Below are 21,686 nucleotides of genomic sequence, written 5' to 3'. Positions count from 1 at the left end.
TTTCAGATTTTTCACTTTCTGACAGGAAGTTTGCTGCAAAATAAGTTCTGTTTTACTCACAGATATAATTCAAACCGTTTTAGAAACTTGAGAGTTTTCTATCCAATAGTAATAATAACATGCATATTGTACGAGCAAGAATTGAGTACGAGGCCGTTTGAAATGGGCACCTTTTATCCAAGCTACTCAATACTGCCCCTGCAGCCATAAGAAGTTAAACAGCCACCACTAACATTTAGTGGCCGCTGCCAACATACTGACTCAACTCCAGCCACTTTAATAATGGGAATTGATGGAAATTATGTAAAAATGTATCACTAGCCACTTTAAACAATGCCACTTAATATAATGTTTACATACCCTACATTACTCATCTCATATGTATATGTCTATACTGTACTCTATATCATCTACTGCATCTTGCCATCTTTATGTAATACATGTATCACTAGCCACTTTAAACTATGCCACTTTATCTTTACATACCCTACATTACTCATCTCATATGTATATAGTGTACTCTATACCATCTACTGCATCTTGCCTATGCCGTTCTGTACCATCACTCATTCATATATCTTTATGTACATATTCTTTATCCCTTTACACTTGTGTGTATAAGGTAGTAGTTGTGGAATTGTTAGGTTAGATTACTTGTTGGTTATTACTGCATTGTCGGAACTAGAAGCACAAGCATTTCGCTACACTCGCATTAACATCTGCTAACCATGTGTATGTGACAAATAAAATTTGATTTGATTTGAGAAGAGAGAGCAGAGAGCGAGAGAGAGCAGGGAGGGAGAGAGCAGAGAGACAGCAGAGAGGGCAGAGAGAGAGAGCAGAGAGAGAGCAGAGAGCAAACAGAGAGAGAGCAGAGAGCAGAGTGAGAGAGAACAGAGAGGGCAGAGAGAGAGAGCAGAGAGAGAAAGCAGATAGAGCATGAGAGAGCAGAGAGTAGAGAGAGCAATAGAGAGCGAGAGAGAGCAGAGAGAGAGCAGGGAGCAGAGAGAGAGAGCAGAGAGATAGAGCAGAGAAAAGAGAGAACAGCAGAGCAGAGAGAGCAGAGAGCGAGAGAGAGCAGGGAGGGAGAGAGCAGAGAGAGAGCAGAGAGTGAGAGATATAGCAGAGAGAAGAGAGAGGGCAGAGAGAGCGAGAGAGAGCAGAGAGAGAGAGCAGAGAGAGAGAGCAGAGAGAGGGAGCAGAGAGAGGGAGCAGAGAGAGAGCAGAGAAAAGAGAGAACAGCAGAGCAGAGAGAGCAAGAGAGAGCAGAGAGAGAGCATAGAGAGCAGGCTGAGAGAGAAGAGAGCAGAGAGAGAGAGACGAGAGAGGGCAGAGAGGGCAGAGAGAGCAGGCTGAGAGAGAAGAGAGAGAAGAGGGGGCAGGCTGAGAGAGAGCAGGCTGAGAGAGAGCAGAAAGTGAGAGATATGGCAGAGAGCAGAGAAGAGAGAGAGAGCAGATTAGAGAGAGCAGAGAGAGACGAGAGAGAACAGAGAGAGCAGGGAGGGAGAGAGCAGAGAGAGCAGAGAGTGAGAGATAGAGCAGAGAAAAGAGAGAACAGCAGAGCAGAGAGAGCAGGCTGAGAGAGCAGAGAGGAAGAGAGCAGAGAGGGCAGAGAGAGCAGGGAGGGAGAGAGCAGAGAGAGAGATAGAGCCAAGAAAAGAGAGAACAGCAGAGCAGAGAAGAGAGTGAGCAGGGAGGGAGAGAGCAGAGAGAGGGCAGAGAGAGCAGAGAGAGAGCAGAGAAAAGAGAGAGCAGAGAGAGCAGAGCAGAGAGAGCAGAGAACAGAGAGAGAGAGAAGAGAGGGAAAGCAGAGAGCAGAGAGCAAACAGAGAGAGCAGAGAGAGAGAGCAGAGAAAAGAGAGAACAGCAGAGCAGAGGGAGAGAGAGAGCAGAGAACAGAGAGAGAGCAGAGAGCAGAGAGAGAGCAGAGGTAGAGAGATAGCAGAGAGAGATAGCAGGGAGAGAAAGCAGAGAGAGCAGAGAGCAGAGCAAAGAGAGCAGAGAGCAGAGCATAGAGAAAAGAGAGAGCAGATACTGAGATAGCAGAGAGAGAGAGAGCAGAGAGAGATAGCAGGGAGAGCAGAGATCAGAGAGAGAGAGCAGAGAGAGCAGAGGGAGAGAGAGAGCAGATGGCGAGAGAGTAGAGAGAGCAGAGTCAGAGAGAGAGGAGAGAGGGCAGAGTGAGAGAGAGCAGAGAAGGCAGAGAGAGAGCAGAGAGCAGAGAAGGCAGAGCGAGAGCAGGCTTAGAAAGCAAAGAGAGAGTGAGAGAGCAGATAGGAAAGAGAGAGAGCAAAGAGTGAGATAGCAGAGAGAGAGAGAGCAGAGGGAGCAGAGAAAAGAGAGAACAGCAGAGCAGAGAGAGAGCAGGCTGAGAGAGAAGAGAGAGCAGAGAGCGAGAGAGAGGAGGGAGGGAGCAGAGAGAGCAGAGAGCGAACAGAGAGAGGGAGAGAGAGCAGAGAGAAGAGAGAGCGAGAGAGAGCAGGGAGGGAGAGAGCAGAGAGAGATAGCAGAGAGTGAGAGATAGAGCAGAGAAAAGAGAGAAAGAGAGCAGAGAGAGCGGAGAACAGAGAGAGAGCAGAGGGAGAGAGAGAGAGAGAGCAGAGAACAGAGAGAAGAGGGAGCAAAGATAGAGAGAAGAGAGAGGGCAGAGAGATCAGAGAGGGAGAGCAGAGAGCAGAGTGAGAGAGAACAGAGAGGGCAGAGAGAGAGAGCAGAGAGAGAACAGAGAGCAGAGAGAGAGAGCAGAGAGAGAGCAGAGAGAGAACAGAGAGCAGAGAGAGAGAGCAGAGAGAGAGCAGAGGCAGAACTCTGTTGCTATAGTAACCTTGCATCACAACACTCTGTTGTACAATTTGTTTAATTCAATTCCACATATTTAATTGTTTGTATTTCATTTCATATTTGTTTCATGTTTCAACCAGTCGCAGGTTAACGTCAACCTGACAGAGGAAACGTAACATCAATAACCAAACTGTTTTCACAATTAACATGCTTTTCTTGTTTCAACTATGTTTTATTATGAAAAGTACAATATATCCTTGTATACTTGTACAACTATGGAGCGTATGTCCATATATAATTATACAATTTGTTATTCAACATAAAAGACAACAAATAATCACATTGGTATTTTAACAATGTCACAATTATAGGAAGAAATGCATGTGTGTGTGTGTGTCTGGGTTTGTTTGTTTGTCCAGTGTGTGTGTGTGTGTGTGTGTGTGTGTGTCCCGTGTGTGTGTGTGTGTGTGTTTCTCCAGTGTGTGTGTGTGTGTATCCTATGTGTCCAGTGTCAGTGTGTGTGTGTGTTTGTCGAATGTGTGTGTGTGTGTTTGTCAAGTGTGTGTGTGTGTGTACAGTGTGTGTGTGTGTGTGTCCAGTGTGAGTGTGTCTGTCCAGTGTGTGTATGTGTCCAGTGTGTGTGTGTCTGTCCAGTGTGTGTGTGTGTGTGTGTGTGTGTCCAGTGTGTGAGTGTGTGTGTGTGTGTGTCCAGTGTGTGTGTGTCCAGTGTGTGTGTGTGTGTGTGTCCAGTATGTGTGTGTGTGTGTGTCCAGTGTGTGTGTGTGTGTGTCTAGTGTGTGTGTGTGTGTGTGTGTCCAGTATGTGTGTGTGTGTGTCCAGTGTGTCCAGTGTGTGTGTGTGTGTGTGTCCAGTGTGTGTGTGTGTCCAGTGTGAGTGTGTGTGTCCAGTGTGAGTGTGTGTGTGAGTGTGTGTGTGTCCAGTGTGTGTGTGTGTGTGTCCAGTCTCTGTGTGTGTGTGTCCAGTGTGTGTGTGTCCAGTGTGTGTGTGTGTGTGTGTCCAGTGTGTGTGTGTGTGTGTCCAGTGTGTGTGTGTGTGTGTCCAGTGTGTGTGTGTGTGTATCTGTCCAGTGTGTGTGTGTGTGTCCAGTGTGTGTGTGTGTGTGTGTGTGTGTGTGTCCAGTGTGTGTGTGTGTGTCCAGTGTGTGTGTGTGTGTGTGTCCAGTGTGTGTGTGTGTGTGTCCAGTGTGTGTGTGTGTATCTGTCCAGTGTGTGTGTGTGTGTCCAGTGTGTGTGTGTGTGTGTGTGTGTGTGTGTCCAGTGTGTGTGTGTGTGTTTGTGTGTATTTGTCCAGTGTGTGTGTGTGTCCAGTGTGTGTGTGTGTCCAGTGTGTGTGTGTGTGTGTGTGTGTCCAGTGTGTGTGTGTGTGTGTGTGTGTGTGTGTGTGTGTGTGTGTATTTGTCCAGTGTGTGTGTGAGGTTATTATTTCAGGGACACTGAGGACTCATCAAACCAAACATGAAATCCTGGATAGAGGGGCTCAGTGAATGTGGAGGTGAATGTGATCAGGTGGGTCAGTGTGTCAGAGGAGGCTCTATAGAAGGACAGAGTGCCGGCTGACCAGTCCAGATACACTCCTACTCTGTGGGAGCTGGAGGAGGGGATGTCTATGGTAGTGGGATTACTATTGTGCCTGGCAGTGTAACTGTTTTCATAGCAGATCAGACTCCAGGACTTGTCATTGGATCCAAGACAACAGTCCTCACCCCCTCCTCTCCTGTTGATTCCTTTATATGTCACTCCTATACCAGCCCCTCTCCCACTCCACTCTACCTCCCAGTAACAGCGCCCAGTCAGACCCTCTCTACACAGCACCTGTTCACAGTCCTCAAATCTCTCTGGGTGATCAGGATACGGCTGCTCCTCTCTCCTACGTGTCACCTTTCTGTTCTCCTCAGACAGAGATAGGAGTCTGTTTACTGTGTTTGGGTCCAGTGTGAGATCACAGACATCTGATGGATGAAACCAGACACAATATTAGAAATCATCATCATTCACATTAGAATGTTAACACTTTTCACTAATTCATTTAATGTAGATGTTTCTAGGTATCAAAAGGAGAAGTTAAGGTAACTTGAGACTTGTTGAATGATCCTATGTTATACTGTATGGTAATATAAAACACACTTATTCCCATTAATTACACACACACACACACACACACACACACACACACACACACACACACACACACACACACACACACACACACACACACACACACACACACACACACACACACACACACACACACACAGACACACAGACACACACATTGTCAAAGCAACTCTTTGTAAACGTTGGTGTCCCTGATTTCTGCTTCTGTAGAACTACAGCTGATATTTAATATGACCAAGTAAGTAATGATGGTGGTCTTTGACTTTGACTTAACTTGAATTAAGACTTATTCTTAGTCATATTCTTCACAGCAGTCAACACTCACATTTTCTAGGCCCAGGTTTCATTCTGTTCTCTCCACCATGTTCCACACTGTAGCGGTAAGCAGAAGAACAGACAGTCATTGAGGGATACACCTGAACTCACACACACACACACACACTGGACACACACGCACACACTGGACACACACACACACACACTGGACACACACACACAGGACACACACACACACAGGACACACAAGACACATACACACTGGACATATACACACACAGGACACACACACCTGACACACACACATACACTGGACACACACACAGTCAGCATATAACTTTGTCCAAGTGGTGGTCAGAATGTTTGTCTTAACCAGCCTGATAAGTCAAACATGTCTGATATGAACATGGACATAAACCCTCTACATACTTGAGTTTCTCCAGTCTGCAGTGTGGATCCTCCAGTCCAGCAGAGAGCAGTCTGACTCCTGAGTCTCCTGGGTGATTGTAGCTCAGGTCCAGCTCTCTCAGGTGTGAGGGGTTTGACCTCAGAGCTGAGACCAGAGAAGCACAGCCTTCCTCTGTGACTAGACAGCCTGACAGCCTGCAAAGAGTCAAATCATATTAAAATCACACTGATATTCTTTGGTGGTGAAAATAGTGGCAGTATAACGTTTTAACATTTTCAGATACATCAGTGTCCTGAAACCTGCCATATCTATTTATATATTAATGTATCATTATTAGAAATGGTCATAATATTGCTTGTAGAGAGAAAAATGTATAGTACAAATATTTGAGTAGACTGACCAGACCAGTTTAAAAAGCAGTATCAGTCAAAAGACAGACAGTGAGGTATCAGATTTAGATTGTATTGAGTATACAGTGTTCACCATATCTATTTTGACAGTGAAGGTAACATTTTAAATGTGACTCTATACTCCAACATTTTGGATTTCAGATCAAATGTTTCATATGAGGTGACAGTATATAATGTCACCTTTTATTTGAGGGTATTTTAATACATATCTGTTTCACCATTTAGAAATGAAAGCACTTTATGTATCTAGTCCCCCTATTTGAAGAAGTCATAAGTATTCTGACCAATTCACTTATAGTGTATTAAAGTAGTCAAAAGTTTAGTATTTGGTCCCATATTCTTTGAACACAATGACTTCATCAAGCCTGATGATGCCATGATTGAGAAAGATCATGAATGAATCATGAATAATAATGAGTGAGAGAATTACAGAGGCTACAACAAAACATACTAACCTCTCACCATTACCAATAACAGAGGCTACAACAAAACATGCTAACCTCTCACCATTACCAATAACAGAGGCTACAACAAAACATGCTAACCTCTCACCATTACCAATAACAGAGGCTACAACAAAACATGCTAACCTCTCACCATTACCAATAACAGAGACTACAACAAAACATACTAACCTCTCACCATTACCAATATCAGAGACTACAACAAAACATGCTAACCTCTCACCATTACCAATAACAGAGACTACAACAAAACATGCTAACCTCTCACCATTACCAATATCAGAGACTACAACAAAACATGCTAACCTCTCACCATTACCAATATCAGAGACTACAACAAAACATGCTAACCTCTCACCATTACCAATAACAGAGACAACAACAAAACATGCTAACCTCTCACCATTACCAATAACAGAGACTACAACAAAACATGCTAACCTCTCACCATTACCAATAACAGAGGATACAACAAAACATGCTAACATCTCACCATTACCAATAACAGAGACTACAACAAAACATGCTAACCTCTCACCATTACCAATAACAGAGGCTACAACAAAACATGCTAACCTCTCACCATTACCAATAACAGAGACTACAACAAAACATGCTAACATCTCACCATTACCAATAACAGAGGATACAACAAAACATGCTAACATCTCACCATTACCAATAACAGAGGCTACAACAAAACATGCTAACCTCTCACCATTACCAATAACAGAGGATACAACAAAACATGCTAACCTCTCACCATTACCAATAACAGAGGATACAACAAAACATGCTAACCTCTCACCAATAACAGAGGCTACAACAAAGCATGCTAACCTCTCACCATTACCAATAACAGAGGATACAACAAAACATGCTAACATCTCACCATTACCAATAACAGAGGATACAACAAAACATGCTAACCTCTCACCATTACCAATAACAGAGGATACAACAAAACATGCTAACCTCTCACCATTACCAATAACAGAGGCTACAACAAAACATGCTAACCTCTCACCATTACCAATAACAGAGGCTACAACAAAACATGCTAACCTCTCACCATTACCAATAACAGAGGCTACAACAAAACATGCTAACCTCTCACCATTACCAATAACAGAGGCTACAACAAAACATGCTAACCTCTCACCATTACCAATAACAGAGGCTACAACAAAACATGCTAACCTCTCACCATTACCAATAACAGAGGCTACAACAAAACATGCTAACCTCTCACCATTACCAATAACAGAGGCTACAACAAAACATGCTAACCTCTCACCATTACCAATAACAGAGGCTACAACAAAACATGCTAACCTCTCACCATTACCAATAACAGAGGCTACAACAAAACATGCTAACCTCTCACCATTACCAATAACAGAGGCTACAACAAAACATGCTAACCTCTCACCATTACCAATAACAGACGCTACAACAAAACATGCTACCCTCTCACCATTACCAATAACAGAGACTACAACAAAACATGCTAACCTCTCACCATTACCAATAACAGAGACTACAACAAAACATACTAACCTCTCACCATTACCAATAACAGAGGCTACAACAACACATACTAACCTCTCACCATTACCAATAACAGAGACTACAACAACACATGCTAACCTCTCACCATTACCAATAACAGAGGCTACAACAAAACATGCTAACCTCTCACCATTACCAATAACAGAGGCTACAACAAAACATGCTAACCTCTCACCATTACCAATAACAGAGACTACAACAACACATGCTAACCTCTCACCATTACCAATAACAGAGGCTACAACAAAACATGCTAACCTCTCACCATTACCAATAACAGAGACAACAACAAAACATGCTAACCTCTCACCATTACCAATAACAGAGACAACAACAAAACATGCTAACCTCTCACCATTACCAATAACAGAGGCTACAACAAAACATGCTAACCTCTCACCATTACCAATAACAGAGACAACAACAAAACATGCTAACCTCTCACCATTACCAATAACAGAGGCTACAACAACACATACTAACCTCTCACCATTACCAATAACAGAGACTACAACAAAACATGCTAACCTCTCACCATTACCAATAACAGAGGCTACAACAAAACATGCTAACCTCTCACCATTACCAATAACAGAGGCTACAACAAAACATGCTAACCTCTCACCATTACCAATAACAGAGACTACAACAACACATGCTAACCTCTCACCATTACCAATAACAGAGACTACAACAAAACATGCTAACCTCTCACCATTACCAATAACAGAGACTACAACAAAACATGCTAACCTCTCACCATTACCAATAACAGAGACTACAACAAAACATGCTAACCTCTCACCATTACCAATAACAGAGACTACAACAAAACATGCTAACCTCTCACCATTACCAATAACAGAGACTACAACAAAACATGCTAACCTCTCACCATTACCAATAACAGAGACTACAACAAAACATACTAACCTCTCACCATTACCAATAACAGAGGATACAACAAAACATGCTAACCTCTCACCATTACCAATAACAGAGGCTACAACAAAACATACTAACCTCTCACCATTACCAATAACAGAGGTTACAACAAAACATGCTAACCTCTCACCATTACCAATAACAGAGACTACAACAGAACATGCTAACCTCTCGCCATTACCAATAACAGAGACTACAACAAAACATACTAACCTCTCACCATTACCAATAACAGAGGATACAACAAAACATGCTAACCTCTCACCATTACCAATAACAGAGGCTACAACAAAACATACTAACCTCTCACCATTACCAATAACAGAGGTTACAACAAAACATGCTAACCTCTCAACATTACCAATAACAGAGACTACAACAAAACATACTAACCTCTCACCATTACCAATAACAGAGACTACAACAAAACATGCTAACCTCTCACCATTACCAATAACAGAGACTACAACAAAACATGCTAACCTCTCACCATTACCAATAACAGAGGCTACAACAAAACATGCTAACCTCTCACCATTACCAATAACAGAGGCTACAACAAAACATGCTAACCTCTCACCATTACCAATAACAGAGGCTACAACAAAACATGCTAACCTCTCACCATTACCAATAACAGAGGCTACAACAAAGCATGCTAACCTCTCACCATGACCAATAACAGAGGTTACAACAAAACATGCTAACCTCTCACCATTACCAATAACAGAGACTACAACAAAACATACTAACCTTTCACCATTACCAATAACAGAGACTACAACAAAACATGCTAACCTCTCACCATTACCAATAACAGAGACTACAACAAAACATGCTAACCTCTCACCATTACCAATAACAGAGACTACAACAAAACATGCTAACCTCTCACCATTACCAATAACAGAGACTACAACAAAACATGCTAACCTCTCACCATTACCAATAACAGAGGCTACAACAAAACATGCTAACCTCTCACCATTACCACTAACAGAGACTACAACAGAACATGCTAACCTCTCACCATTACCAATAACAGAGGCTACAACAAAACATGCTAACCTCTCACCATTACCAATAACAGAGGCTACAACAAAACATGCTAACCTCTCACCATTATCAATAACAGAGGCTACAACAAAACATGCTAACCTCTCACCATTACCAATAACAGAGGCTACAACAAAACATGCTAACCTCTCACCATTATCAATAACAGAGGCTACAACAAAACATGCTAACCTCTCACCATTACCAATAACAGAGGCTACAACAAAACATGCTAACCTCTCACCATTACCAATAACAGAGGCTACAACAAAACATGCTAACCTCTCACCATTACCAATAACAGAGACTACAACAAAACATGCTAACCTCTCACCATTACCAATAACAGAGACTACAACAAAACATGCTAACCTCTCACCATTACCAATAACAGAGACTACAACAAAACATGCTAACCTCTCACCATTACCAATAACAGAGGCTACAACAAAACATGCTAACCTCTCACCATTACCAATAACAGAGGCTACAACAAAACATACTAACCTCTCACCTTTAATCTCAAATAAAAGGTGACATTCTCTACTGTCACCTCATATGAAACATTTGATCTCAAATCCAAAACTGTAATCTTCACTGTCCAAACACATATGTTGTGGACTATGTGTGTCTGGTAAACACATGTGGATCTGGTGAACAGTTATCACTTGTTGACCAACTACAGGAATACTGACCTCAGAGTCTCCAGTTTACAGTGGGGATTCCCCAGTCCAGCAGAGAGCAGCTTCACTCCTGAATCCTTCAGGTCATTGTTACTCAGATCCAGCTCTCTCAGGTGTGAGGGGTTTGACTTCAGAGCTGAGACCAGAGAAGCACAGTCTTCCTCTGTGACTAGACAGCCTGACAGCCTGCAGAGTCAAATCATATTAAAATCACACTGATATTCTTTGGTGGTGAAAATAGTGGCAGTATATTTATTCAACATATTCAGATACATCAGTGTCCTGAAACCTGCAATATATATCTATAAATTAATGAATGTATCATGATAAGAAATGACAAATTATTGAAATTTTGCTTGCAGATAGAAAAATGTATAGTACAAATATTTGAGTAGACTGACCAGACCAGTTTAAAAAGCAGTATCAGTCAAAAGACAGACAGTGAGGTATCAGATGTAGATTGTAGTAAGTATACCGTGCACTTCATATCTATTTTCGATGACACTATATATAACATATATATAACACTGACCTCAGAGTCTCCAGTTTACAGTGGGGATTCCCCAGTCCATCAGAGAGCAGCTTCACTCCTGAATCCTTCAGGTCATTGTTACTCAGATCCAGCTCTCTCAGGTGTGAGGGGTTTGAACTGAGAACTGAGGCCAACACTTTACAGGATGTGTCTGTGAGTTTACAACCAGTGAGTCTGCCAACACAGAAGAAATACAACGACAGACAGGTTGTATTAAAATGTTACGCTTAGCTTTCCCTGATTACACTGTTACCCGTACACTAATAATGTGTATATCGTACATTCATGGCTCAATGCTACAACATTTCTGATCAGTTTGTATTATAGTTTAAGAGTTTTCAGCTGATAGAACGTTTATTCAGCCAATGAAAATACTGTTGTTCCTACATACAGTAATGTTTGGTCTGAGGGATAGTCACATGACTACTTACAGAGCCAGTCAGCCAATGAAAATACTGTTGTTCCTACATACAGTAATGTTTGGTCTGAGGGATAGTCACATGACTACTTACAGAGCCAGTCAGCCAATGAAAATACTGCTATAACTACAATTTATTTTGGGGTGCGATATTTACATGAATACTTACAGAGCTTTCCTGCAGCCTCTCACAGCTGGGACCAGTCTCCTACGACCCTCCTCTGATGTCTTGTACTCCTTCAGGTTAAACACATCCAGAACCTCCTCTGATATCTGCAGCATGTAGGCCAGCGCTGAACAGTGAGCATGTGTGAGGTTTTTGGATCTGTTCTCTGACCTCAAGTACGCTTGGATTTCCTCCTGTACTGAATGGTCTTTCATCTCTATCAGACAGTGGAAGAGATTGATGCACCTCTCAGGAGAGATGTTCTTCCTCTGCATCACCTTAAGGGATCGGATTGTTTTCTGGACCCTCTCTGGACTGCTTTCTGTCTGTGTCACCAGACCTCGTAGGAGTTTCTGATTGGACTCCAGTGACATGCCATGAAGGAAGCGGACAAAAAGGTCCAGGTGTCCATTCTTACTCTCCAAGGCTTTATCAACGGTCCTCTTCAGCAGCTCATGCAAGGTTAGCTCTTCAGACGCACCTCTAGACCTTCTCTTGAGGAAGGGCTTCAGTTCATCCATGTTCTTGGTTGTGTAACAATGGTACATGTAGACAGCCGAGAGAAACTCCTGAATGCTCAGATGAACAAAGCAGTACACCACTCTCTGAAATAACACAGACTCTTCTTTAAAGATTTGTGTGCACACTCCTGAGTACACTGAGGCTTCTTTGACATCAAGGCCACACTCTTTCAGGTCTTCTTCATAGAACATCAGATTGCCCTTCTCCAGATTTTCAAACGCCAGCTTCCCCAGCTTCAGAATAATTTCCTTATCTGACTCCATGAGCTCCTCTTGATCCATCTCATCTCTCCCATGATACTTCTGGTTCTTCAGGCTGGTCTGAATGAGCAGGAAGTGTATGGACATCTCAGTCAGAGTCGTGGGCATCTCTCTCCTCTTGTCTGTACTCAACATGTGTTCAAGGACTATTGCAGAAATCCAACAGAACACTGGCATGTGACACATGATGTGGAGGCTCCTTGATGTCTTTATGTGTGAGATGATTCTGCTGGCCATGTCCTCATCACTGAATCTCTTCCTGAAGTACTCCTCCTTCTGTGGGTCACTGAACCCTCGTACCTCTGTCACCTGGTCAACACACTTAGGGGGGATCTGATTGGTTGCTGCTGGTCGGGAGGTTATCCATAGGAGAGCAGAGGGAAGCAGATTCCCCTTGATGAGGTTTGTCAGCAGAACATCAACAGATGATGTCTGGGTGACATTAGACACTGTTTCGTTGCGCTGGAAATCCAATGGAAGTCTGCTTTCATCCAAACCATCAAAGATGAACATGGCTTTACAGGCAGTGAGTTTATTTGCATTGCCTATGTCTAGTTCTGTGTGGAAGTCATTTAAAAGTCTGAGAAGACTGTACTGGCGATCTTTGATCAAGTTCAGCTCCCGGAAAGGAAGCACAAATATGATGTCCACATCTTGGTTTGCCTTCCCTTCAGCCCAGTCGAGGATGAACTTCTGCACAGAGACAGTTTTTCCGATGCCAGCGATGCCCTTGGTCAGCACAGTTCTGATGCTTCTCTCTTGGCCAGGTAAGGGTTTAAAGATGTCATTGCAGTGGATTGCTGTGTCATGTGAGGTTGGTGTCCTGGATGCTGTCTCTAGCTGCCACACCTCATGTTCATTGTTAACCCCTTCACTCTCTCCTTCTGTGATGTAGAGCTCTGTGTAAATCCTGTTGAGGGGAGTTTGATTCCCTGCTGTTTCGATGCCTTCTATCACACATTCATATCTCCTTCTCAGGCTGTCTTTATGGTTTACTATAGCTCTCTGCAGACTGTCTTTATGGTTTACAGAGCCTCTTGCATCATTGGGTTCACTCAGGTGCTGTAGTAGAGGACGTGTCCTGGATCTCTTTCTACACTGAGGACAGTCATAGTCTCCTGAAGGAGCAGGTTTCTCCCAGTATCTGGTGATGCACTGTCTGCAGAACCTGTGTCCACAGGTGATAGAGACTGGATCCCTCAGAACCTGCTGACACACTGCACACCTGGACTGATCCTCTGGCAGAGTAGACCATCCACTACAGAGATAAAGGAGAGCGAGAGATAATGGTCCTCTAACAGAGTAGACCATCCACTACAGAGATAAAGGAGAGAGATACTGATCCTCTAACAGAGTAGACCATCCACTACAGAGATAAAGGAGAGAGAGATACTGATCCTCTAACAGAGTAGACCATCCACTACAGAGATAAAGGAGAGAGAGATACTGATCCTCTAACAGAGTAGACCATCCACTACAGAGATAAAGGAGAGAGAGATACTGATCCTCTAACAGAGTAGACCATCCACTACAGAGATAAAGGAGAGAGATATACTGATCCTCTAACAGAGTAGACCATCCACTACAGAGATAAAGGAGAGAGAGATACTGATCCTCTAACAGAGTAGACCATCCACTACAGAGATAAAGGAGAGAGATACTGATCCTCTAACAGAGTAGACCATCCACTACAGAGATAAAGGAGAGAGAGATACTGATCCTCTAACAGAGTAGACCATCCACTACAGAGATAAAGGAGAGAGAGATACTGATCCTCTAACAGAGTAGACCATCCACTACAGAGATAAAGGAGAGAGATATACTGATCCTCTAACAGAGTAGACCATCCACTACAGAGATAAAGGAGAGAGAGATACTGATCCTCTAACAGAGTAGACCATCCACTACAGAGATAAAGGAGAGAGAGATACTGATCCTCTAACAGAGTAGACCATCCACTAGAGAGATAAAGGAGAGAGAGATACTGATCCTCTAACAGAGTAGACCATCCACTACAGAGATAAAGGAGAGAGAGAGATACTGATCCTCTAACAGAGTAGACCATCCACTACAGAGATAAAGGAGAGAGATACTGATCCTCTAACAGAGTAGACCATCCACTACAGAGATAAAGGAGAGAGAGATACTGATCCTCTAACAGAGTAGACCATCCACTACAGAGATAAAGGAGAGAGAGATACTGATCCTCTAACAGAGTAGACCATCCACTACAGAGATAAAGGAGAGAGATATACTGATCCTCTAACAGAGTAGACCATCCACTACAGAGATAAAGGAGAGAGAGATACTGATCCTCTAACAGAGTAGACCATCCACTACAGAGATAAAGGAGAGAGAGATACTGATCCTCTAACAGAGTAGACCATCCACTAGAGAGATAAAGGAGAGAGCGATACTGATCCTCTAACAGAGTAGACCATCCACTACAGAGATAAAGGAGAGAGAGAGATACTGATCCTCTAACAGAGTAGACCATCCACTACAGAGATAAAGGAGAGAGATACTGATCCTCTAACAGAGTAGACCATCCACTACAGAGATAAAGGAGAGAGAGAGACATCTTGAACATTCTCAAATTACACATTACAACAACAACAAAAATGTGGTGACGTACCTTCGGTCAAAGGTAACTGATCCAGCACCACTGGAATTAACAGGACGATCCATAGAGAAGTCACTGTTCATAGACAGACAGATGGGAACAGTATACTGTGCTGTCTGAGTGTGGTAGAAGCCTCTGGAATGAATAACATGTCCACAGAGCCATTACTAGAATGTTAGATTCTTCACAGACCAGTGTGCCTCAGACCAACTACCCCGTTCAAAGACACTTCAATAGTTTGATTTACTCATTCACCCTCTGAATGGCACACATACACAATCCATGTCTCAGCTGTCTCAAGGCTTGATGCTAATTATTTAACCTGTAACCTCCCCTTCATCTACACAGATTGAAGTGGATTTAACAAGGTACATCAATAAGGGATCATAGCTTTCACCTGGATTCACCTTGTCAATCTATGTAATGGAAAAAGCAGGTGTTCATAATGTTTTGTACACTCAGTGTCGTAAAATATATGACATAAACAACACATGATAAGCAGATGCTTTACAGTATATACTCAGATACACCAAATACATCTGGTTTCAGACCCTGAAGATTCTCCTCTTCAACAGTAATATCATCAATTCTGACCAGTAACTTACCTGGGGTCAAAGGTCACTGATCCATCACTAAAATAAATAGGATGATCCATAGAGAAGTCACTCTTCATGGACAGATGACTGGGAACTGGAGAGACTGATCTCTGGAGAGACTGAGTTTGGTTGGAGATTCTGGAAAACATAATGAATCACCATGTAACTACATCATAAAATATATCAACATTATATATCAATAGATTATATACATTACATAAAGCATTACAATATATCAACATTATATATCAATAGATTACATACATTACATAAAGCATTACAATATATCAACATTATATACATTACATAAAGCATTAAAATATATCAACATTATATATCAATAGATTATATACATTACATAAAGCATTACAATATATCAACATTATATATCAATAGATAATATACATTACATAAAGCATTACAATATATCAACATTATTTATCAATAGATAATATACATTATTTAAAGCATTAAAATATATCAACATTATATATCAATAGATAACATACATTATATAAAGCATTAGAAATATAGGCCATTACATAAAGCAACAAACAAAATAAGTGTAAAAAACATTAACACCCTCCTAATATTGAGTCGTCACACAGCGCTACAGATTCACTTCATCTCAGTTCCACTTTAATCCTTCAGAGTCTATTGATGCAAATACTTTATTATATGTCTATATATACAGTACCAGTCAAACAGTAACACAATAAAACAACAATAATGAGACTATGATATACTATATAATATGTCTATATATACAGTACCAGTCAAACAGTAACACAATAAAACATCACTATGTCCATATATACAGTACCAGTCAAACAGTAACACAATAAAACATCAATATGTCCATATATACAGTACCAGTCAAACAGTAACACAATAAAACATCACTATGTCCATATATACAGTACCAGTCAAACAGTAACACAATAAAACATCAATATGTCCATATATACAGTACCAGTCAAACAGTAACACAATAAAACATCAATATGTCTATATATACAGTACCAGTCAAACAGTAACACAATAAAACATCAATATGTCTATATATACAGTACCAGTCAAACAGTAACACAATAAAACATCAATATGTCCATATATACAGTACCAGTCAAACAGTAACACAATAAAACAACAATAATGAGACTATAAGGAGTACCAGTACTGAGTCAATGTGCAGGGGTACCAGGTAGTTGAGGTAATAATGAGGCTATAAGGAGTACCAGTACTGAGTCAATGTGCAGGGTACCAGGTAGTTGAGGTAATAATGAGACTATAAGGAGTACCAGTACTGAGTCAATGTGCAGGGGTACCAGGTAGTTTAGGTAATAATGAGACTATAAGGAGTACCAGTACTGAGTCAATGTGCAGGGTACCAGGTAGTTGAGGTAATAATGAGACTATAAGGAGTACCAGTACTGAGTCAATGTGCAGGGTACCAGGTAGTTGAGGTAATAATGAGACTATAAGGAGTACCAGTACTGAGTCAATGTGCAGGGGTACCAGGTAGTTGAGGTAATAATGAGACTATAAGGGGTACCAGTACTGAGTCAATGTGCAGGGGTACCAGGTAGTTGAGTTAATAATGAGACTACAAGGAGTACCAGTACTGAGTCAATGTGCAGGGGTACCAGGTAGTTGAGGTAATAATGAGACTATAAGGAGTACCAGTACTGAGTCAATGTGCAGGGTACCAGGTAGTTGAGGTAATAATGAGACTATAAGGAGTACCAGTACTGAGTCAATGTGCAGGGGTACCAGGTAGTTTAGGTAATAATGAGACTATAAGGAGTACCAGTACTGAGTCAATGTGCAGGGGTACCAGGTAGTTGAGGTAATAATGAGACTATAAGGAGTACCAGTACTGAGTCAATGTGCAGGGGTACCAGGTAGTTGAGGTAATAATGAGACTATAAGGAGTACCAGTACTGAGTCAATGTGCAGGGGTACCAGGTAGTTGAGGTAATAATGAGACTATAAGGAGTACCAGTACTGAGTCAATGTGCAGGGTACCAGGTAGTTGAGGTAATAATGAGACTATAAGGAGTACCAGTACTGAGTCAATGTGCAGGGTACCAGGTAGTTGAGGTAATAATGAGACTATAAGGAGTACCAGTACTGAGTCAATGTGCAGGGGTACCAGGTAGTTGACGTAATAATGAGACTATAAGGAGTACCAGTACTGAGTCAATGTGCAGGGGTACCAGGTAGTTGAGGTAATAATGAGACTATAAGGAGTACCAGTACTGAGTCAATGTGCAGGGGTACCAGGTAGTTGAGGTAATAATGAGACTATAAGGAGTACCAGTACTGAGTCAATGTGCAGGGTACCAGGTAGTTGAGGTAATAATGAGACTATAAGGAGTACCAGTACTGAGTCAATGTGCAGGGGTACCAGGTAGTTGAGGTAATAATGAGACTATAAGGAGAACCAGTACTGAGTCAATGTGCAGGGGTACCAGGTAGTTGAGGTAATAATGACACTATAATGAGTACCAGTACTGAGTCAATGTGCAGGGGTACCAGGTAGTTGAGGTAATAATGAGACTATAAGGAGAACCAGTACTGAGTCAATGTGCAGGGTACCAGTACTGAATCAATGTGCAGGGTACCAGGTAGTTGAGGTAATTGAGGTAATATGTACATGTAGGTCGGGGTAAAAGTGACTAGGCAATCAGGATAGAGATTACATCTCCTCATCCAGGGAGTACACACACACACACACGGACACACGGACACACGGACACACGGAGGGAATACTGTGTTTGTTTAATATTGTTTTAGGACTATGAAAATGGACAAAAGGATTAGCCTATGGATTATGAAAACAACGAAAATAAATGGGAAAATGGGAGAGAAATGACTAGAGACAGTGTTGTTTAACTCACTGACCATGACCCATGAGTTCTTCTTACCTTTGTTCAGTAGAAAAGTCTCCCTCTCTAAAGTTTATAGGACGATCCATAGACCGGTCACTCTTCATGGACACACAGCTGGGTACAGGGGAGGCTGGTCTCTCCTGCTTGATTGGGCTTCAACACAACAGAGACAAACATTACATCTCTCATCTACTCTGAGCTCTGATGGGGAAACATCAGAAGAGTTTCATTCCAAAAAGCTATATATCACTTTTCAGAAATGTTAGTAAATGAGCTTTTATTGTTTAAAGAAGTTATGTTTATGTTAAGTTATGTTTTTTGCTAAATGAGGAGATGGCACGTGGGTACCTGCTTCTATAAACCAATGAGGAGATGGCACGTGGGTACCTGCTTCTATAAACCAATGAGGAGATGGCACGTGGGTACCTGCTTCTATAAACCAATGAGGAGATGGCACGTGGGTACCTGCTTCTATAAACCAATGAGGATATGGCACGTGGGTACCTGCTTCTATAAACCAATGAGGAGATGGCACGTGGGTACCTGCTTCTATAAACCAATGAGGAGATGGCACGTGGATACCTGCTTCTATAAAACAATGAGATGGCACGTGGATACCTGCTTCTATAAACCAATGAGGAGATGGCACGTGGGTACCTGCTTCTATAAACCAATGAGGAGATGGCACGTGGATACCTGCTTCTATAAACCAATGAGGAGATGGCACGTGGATACCTGCTTCTATAAACCAATGAGGAGATGGCACGTGGGTACCTGCTTCTATAAACCAATGAGGAGAAGGCACGTGGGTACCTGCTTCTATAAACCAATGAGGAGATGGCACGTGGGTACCTGCTTCTATAAACCAATGAGGAGATGGCACATGGGTACCTGCTTCTATAAACCAATGACGAGATGCATCGCGAACTGCGTCACAAATAGAACTGACTTCTAGACGCTCGTTGGCGCGTGCGAGCAGTGTGTCATTTTTAATAACGAAATTAATTTAGCGACGCGAGCGTTGTAGTCAGCCCCGCTAAAAGGCTGGCGTCGTTACTCTGCCTTCTCCGGGGGCATGTTGAGGTAAATTTACTAACCGGGAGGGTTGAATGATGTAATTTATTGGTGGGCTGGAAGACGCACTCTTGTCTTTTCTATTCCGAGGTTGTTTACTCGCAATATCAGATATTAAGATGTTTTTTATAATGAATGTATACTAAGGTTGAGGCTCTGACTAGTGATTATTTACCCGGTGTTCAATACCTGCTATTGAGGCGCCCTGAAAATAATATTCAAAAGATTGGTCCTTGGACACAGAGGGGTTAAACACTAAAGTTACCGTCCATCTAGTGAAGAGAGGAGAACCGGACAGAGGTAGCCAGCATCCGTCAACGAGAGAATTATGTATTGTTAACTAGGATGCTGCTGGTATAGTAGCTAGCTAGCTTACCTAGCTGTACCGACTAGCTTGGCTAGCTAGCTGGTCGTTCTGTACCTCGTCTCGATGAAAATGACGAATCCGGTGAACCACAAAATGAAACAAGGATAGAGAGTGAAAAGGATCTGGCTACACTCATACTGTCCCTGACCGTAAAGAAAAAAGCAAATTGAACAATAAACTTCGGTGTCTCAACACTGTAGTGAACTCCGTCATTATTCCCCAAGATCACCTCAGCCAACTCTGCGCGTAACCGGACAATATGCTTGGCGCCACACCGTACGTGGACGCGGACAGTTCTGTACGTGGACGCGGACAGTTCCAGAACGCGGACATGAGCAGTGCAACACAATCAACTAAACCCAGTCTTTACAGCGGGTTACATTGGTAATATTCATTTTTTGTTATTATGTTAAACAAACATTCTATGTTTTTTTATAACAATATGTTGAGATCTGTTTCCATAATGCCAAAGTGTCTCAGAGTAGAAGATTGGTCGTATAAGTGCTGAGAATAAAGACATTTGACACTAATGGGTATAAATTAAAGCTATGCATGAAGTCTCTAGTCCCACCTAGTCGTCAGATATTCAGGACACCTCGTGAGCTGTCCTAAGTAGTTAAGAGTTAACAGCAGGTGTCTTGATAATACTATAGAATAATGCAGTGAGTCGGTGGTTCCTGCGCCACATGTAATTGCTTTGCAGTAGTTAAAAATAATGTTTTTATGTTTCTATATGATCAATCCATTAATAATATAGACCTACATGCAACAGTATGTCTTGTGCTTTTGGCAATGATTTATGTATAATAATTATGTATAACAAGCGATACCATGTATGTCTGCATAGCATTTTGTCTTCATTTTGGCAGATAACTCATGTTTATTTCTGAAGAGAAACTCCGGTTGGAGTTGGACCTGTGGCTGAAAGGTGGCTGGTTCGAATCCCTGGCCCGCGCTGGAAAAAACAGGTGAACTTGATCTGACCACTGGAGGGCTGCTGGGTTCACATCCTCAAAACATTCACCTTTCGTTGATCAGAACTCTAGAGGTTCTTCTTCACTGAACCAAAAATATATATAACTTTTAGTGGTTCCATATATTAAGGAGGTGATAGAAGCCTTTTTGGTTCTTTAAGGAACCTTCTTTTCTAAGAGTGTATAATAAACATGTTTTTCTTTTGATGATTTAATTATCTACATCATGTTATTTCAAGTTGTCCCTTTGGAGCCCAACATCACGTTGTTAAATAATAATCCTAAATTGGGCATGGCTATAAATTGGGCAATTGAAGGCATCTAGGGCGTAATATGTGTTGGATGAAAATGAACATTGTATGCAACGTTGTAGGCAACATTATTGGCAAGGGACTTGATGCTACTATGCCAAAGATATTTAGAGTTGTTAAACGGGTATGAAGAGTGTGTTGATATAACGGTAATATTGTCAAAATTCTGCTTGTAACAACGATCAGAATTGATTAAAAAAATATGCATTCCATTATAT

General features: G+C 41.8%; 1 protein-coding gene across 1 annotated transcript; it reads right to left on the bottom strand.

The window, feature by feature from the left end:
- Positions 1–11,846: 11,846 nt before the first annotated feature.
- Positions 11,847–18,822, bottom strand: LOC120043299 (NLR family CARD domain-containing protein 3-like). Its single transcript, XM_038987922.1, has 4 exons — positions 18,779–18,822; positions 15,858–15,986; positions 15,265–15,387; positions 11,847–13,887 (listed from the first exon to the last, which is right to left on the bottom strand). The coding sequence occupies exons 2-4, from the start codon at positions 15,923–15,925 to the stop codon at positions 11,847–11,849; spliced, it is 2,232 nt and encodes a 743-aa protein (XP_038843850.1). The 5' UTR covers positions 15,926–15,986; positions 18,779–18,822.
- Positions 18,823–21,686: the final 2,864 nt, after the last annotated feature.

The sequence above is a fragment of the Salvelinus namaycush genome, unplaced genomic scaffold, assembly GCF_016432855.1.
Source record: "Salvelinus namaycush isolate Seneca unplaced genomic scaffold, SaNama_1.0 Scaffold892, whole genome shotgun sequence".
NCBI classification, from domain to species: Eukaryota; Metazoa; Chordata; class Actinopteri; order Salmoniformes; family Salmonidae; genus Salvelinus; species Salvelinus namaycush.
This window is presented reverse-complemented; position numbering and strand designations above follow the sequence as displayed.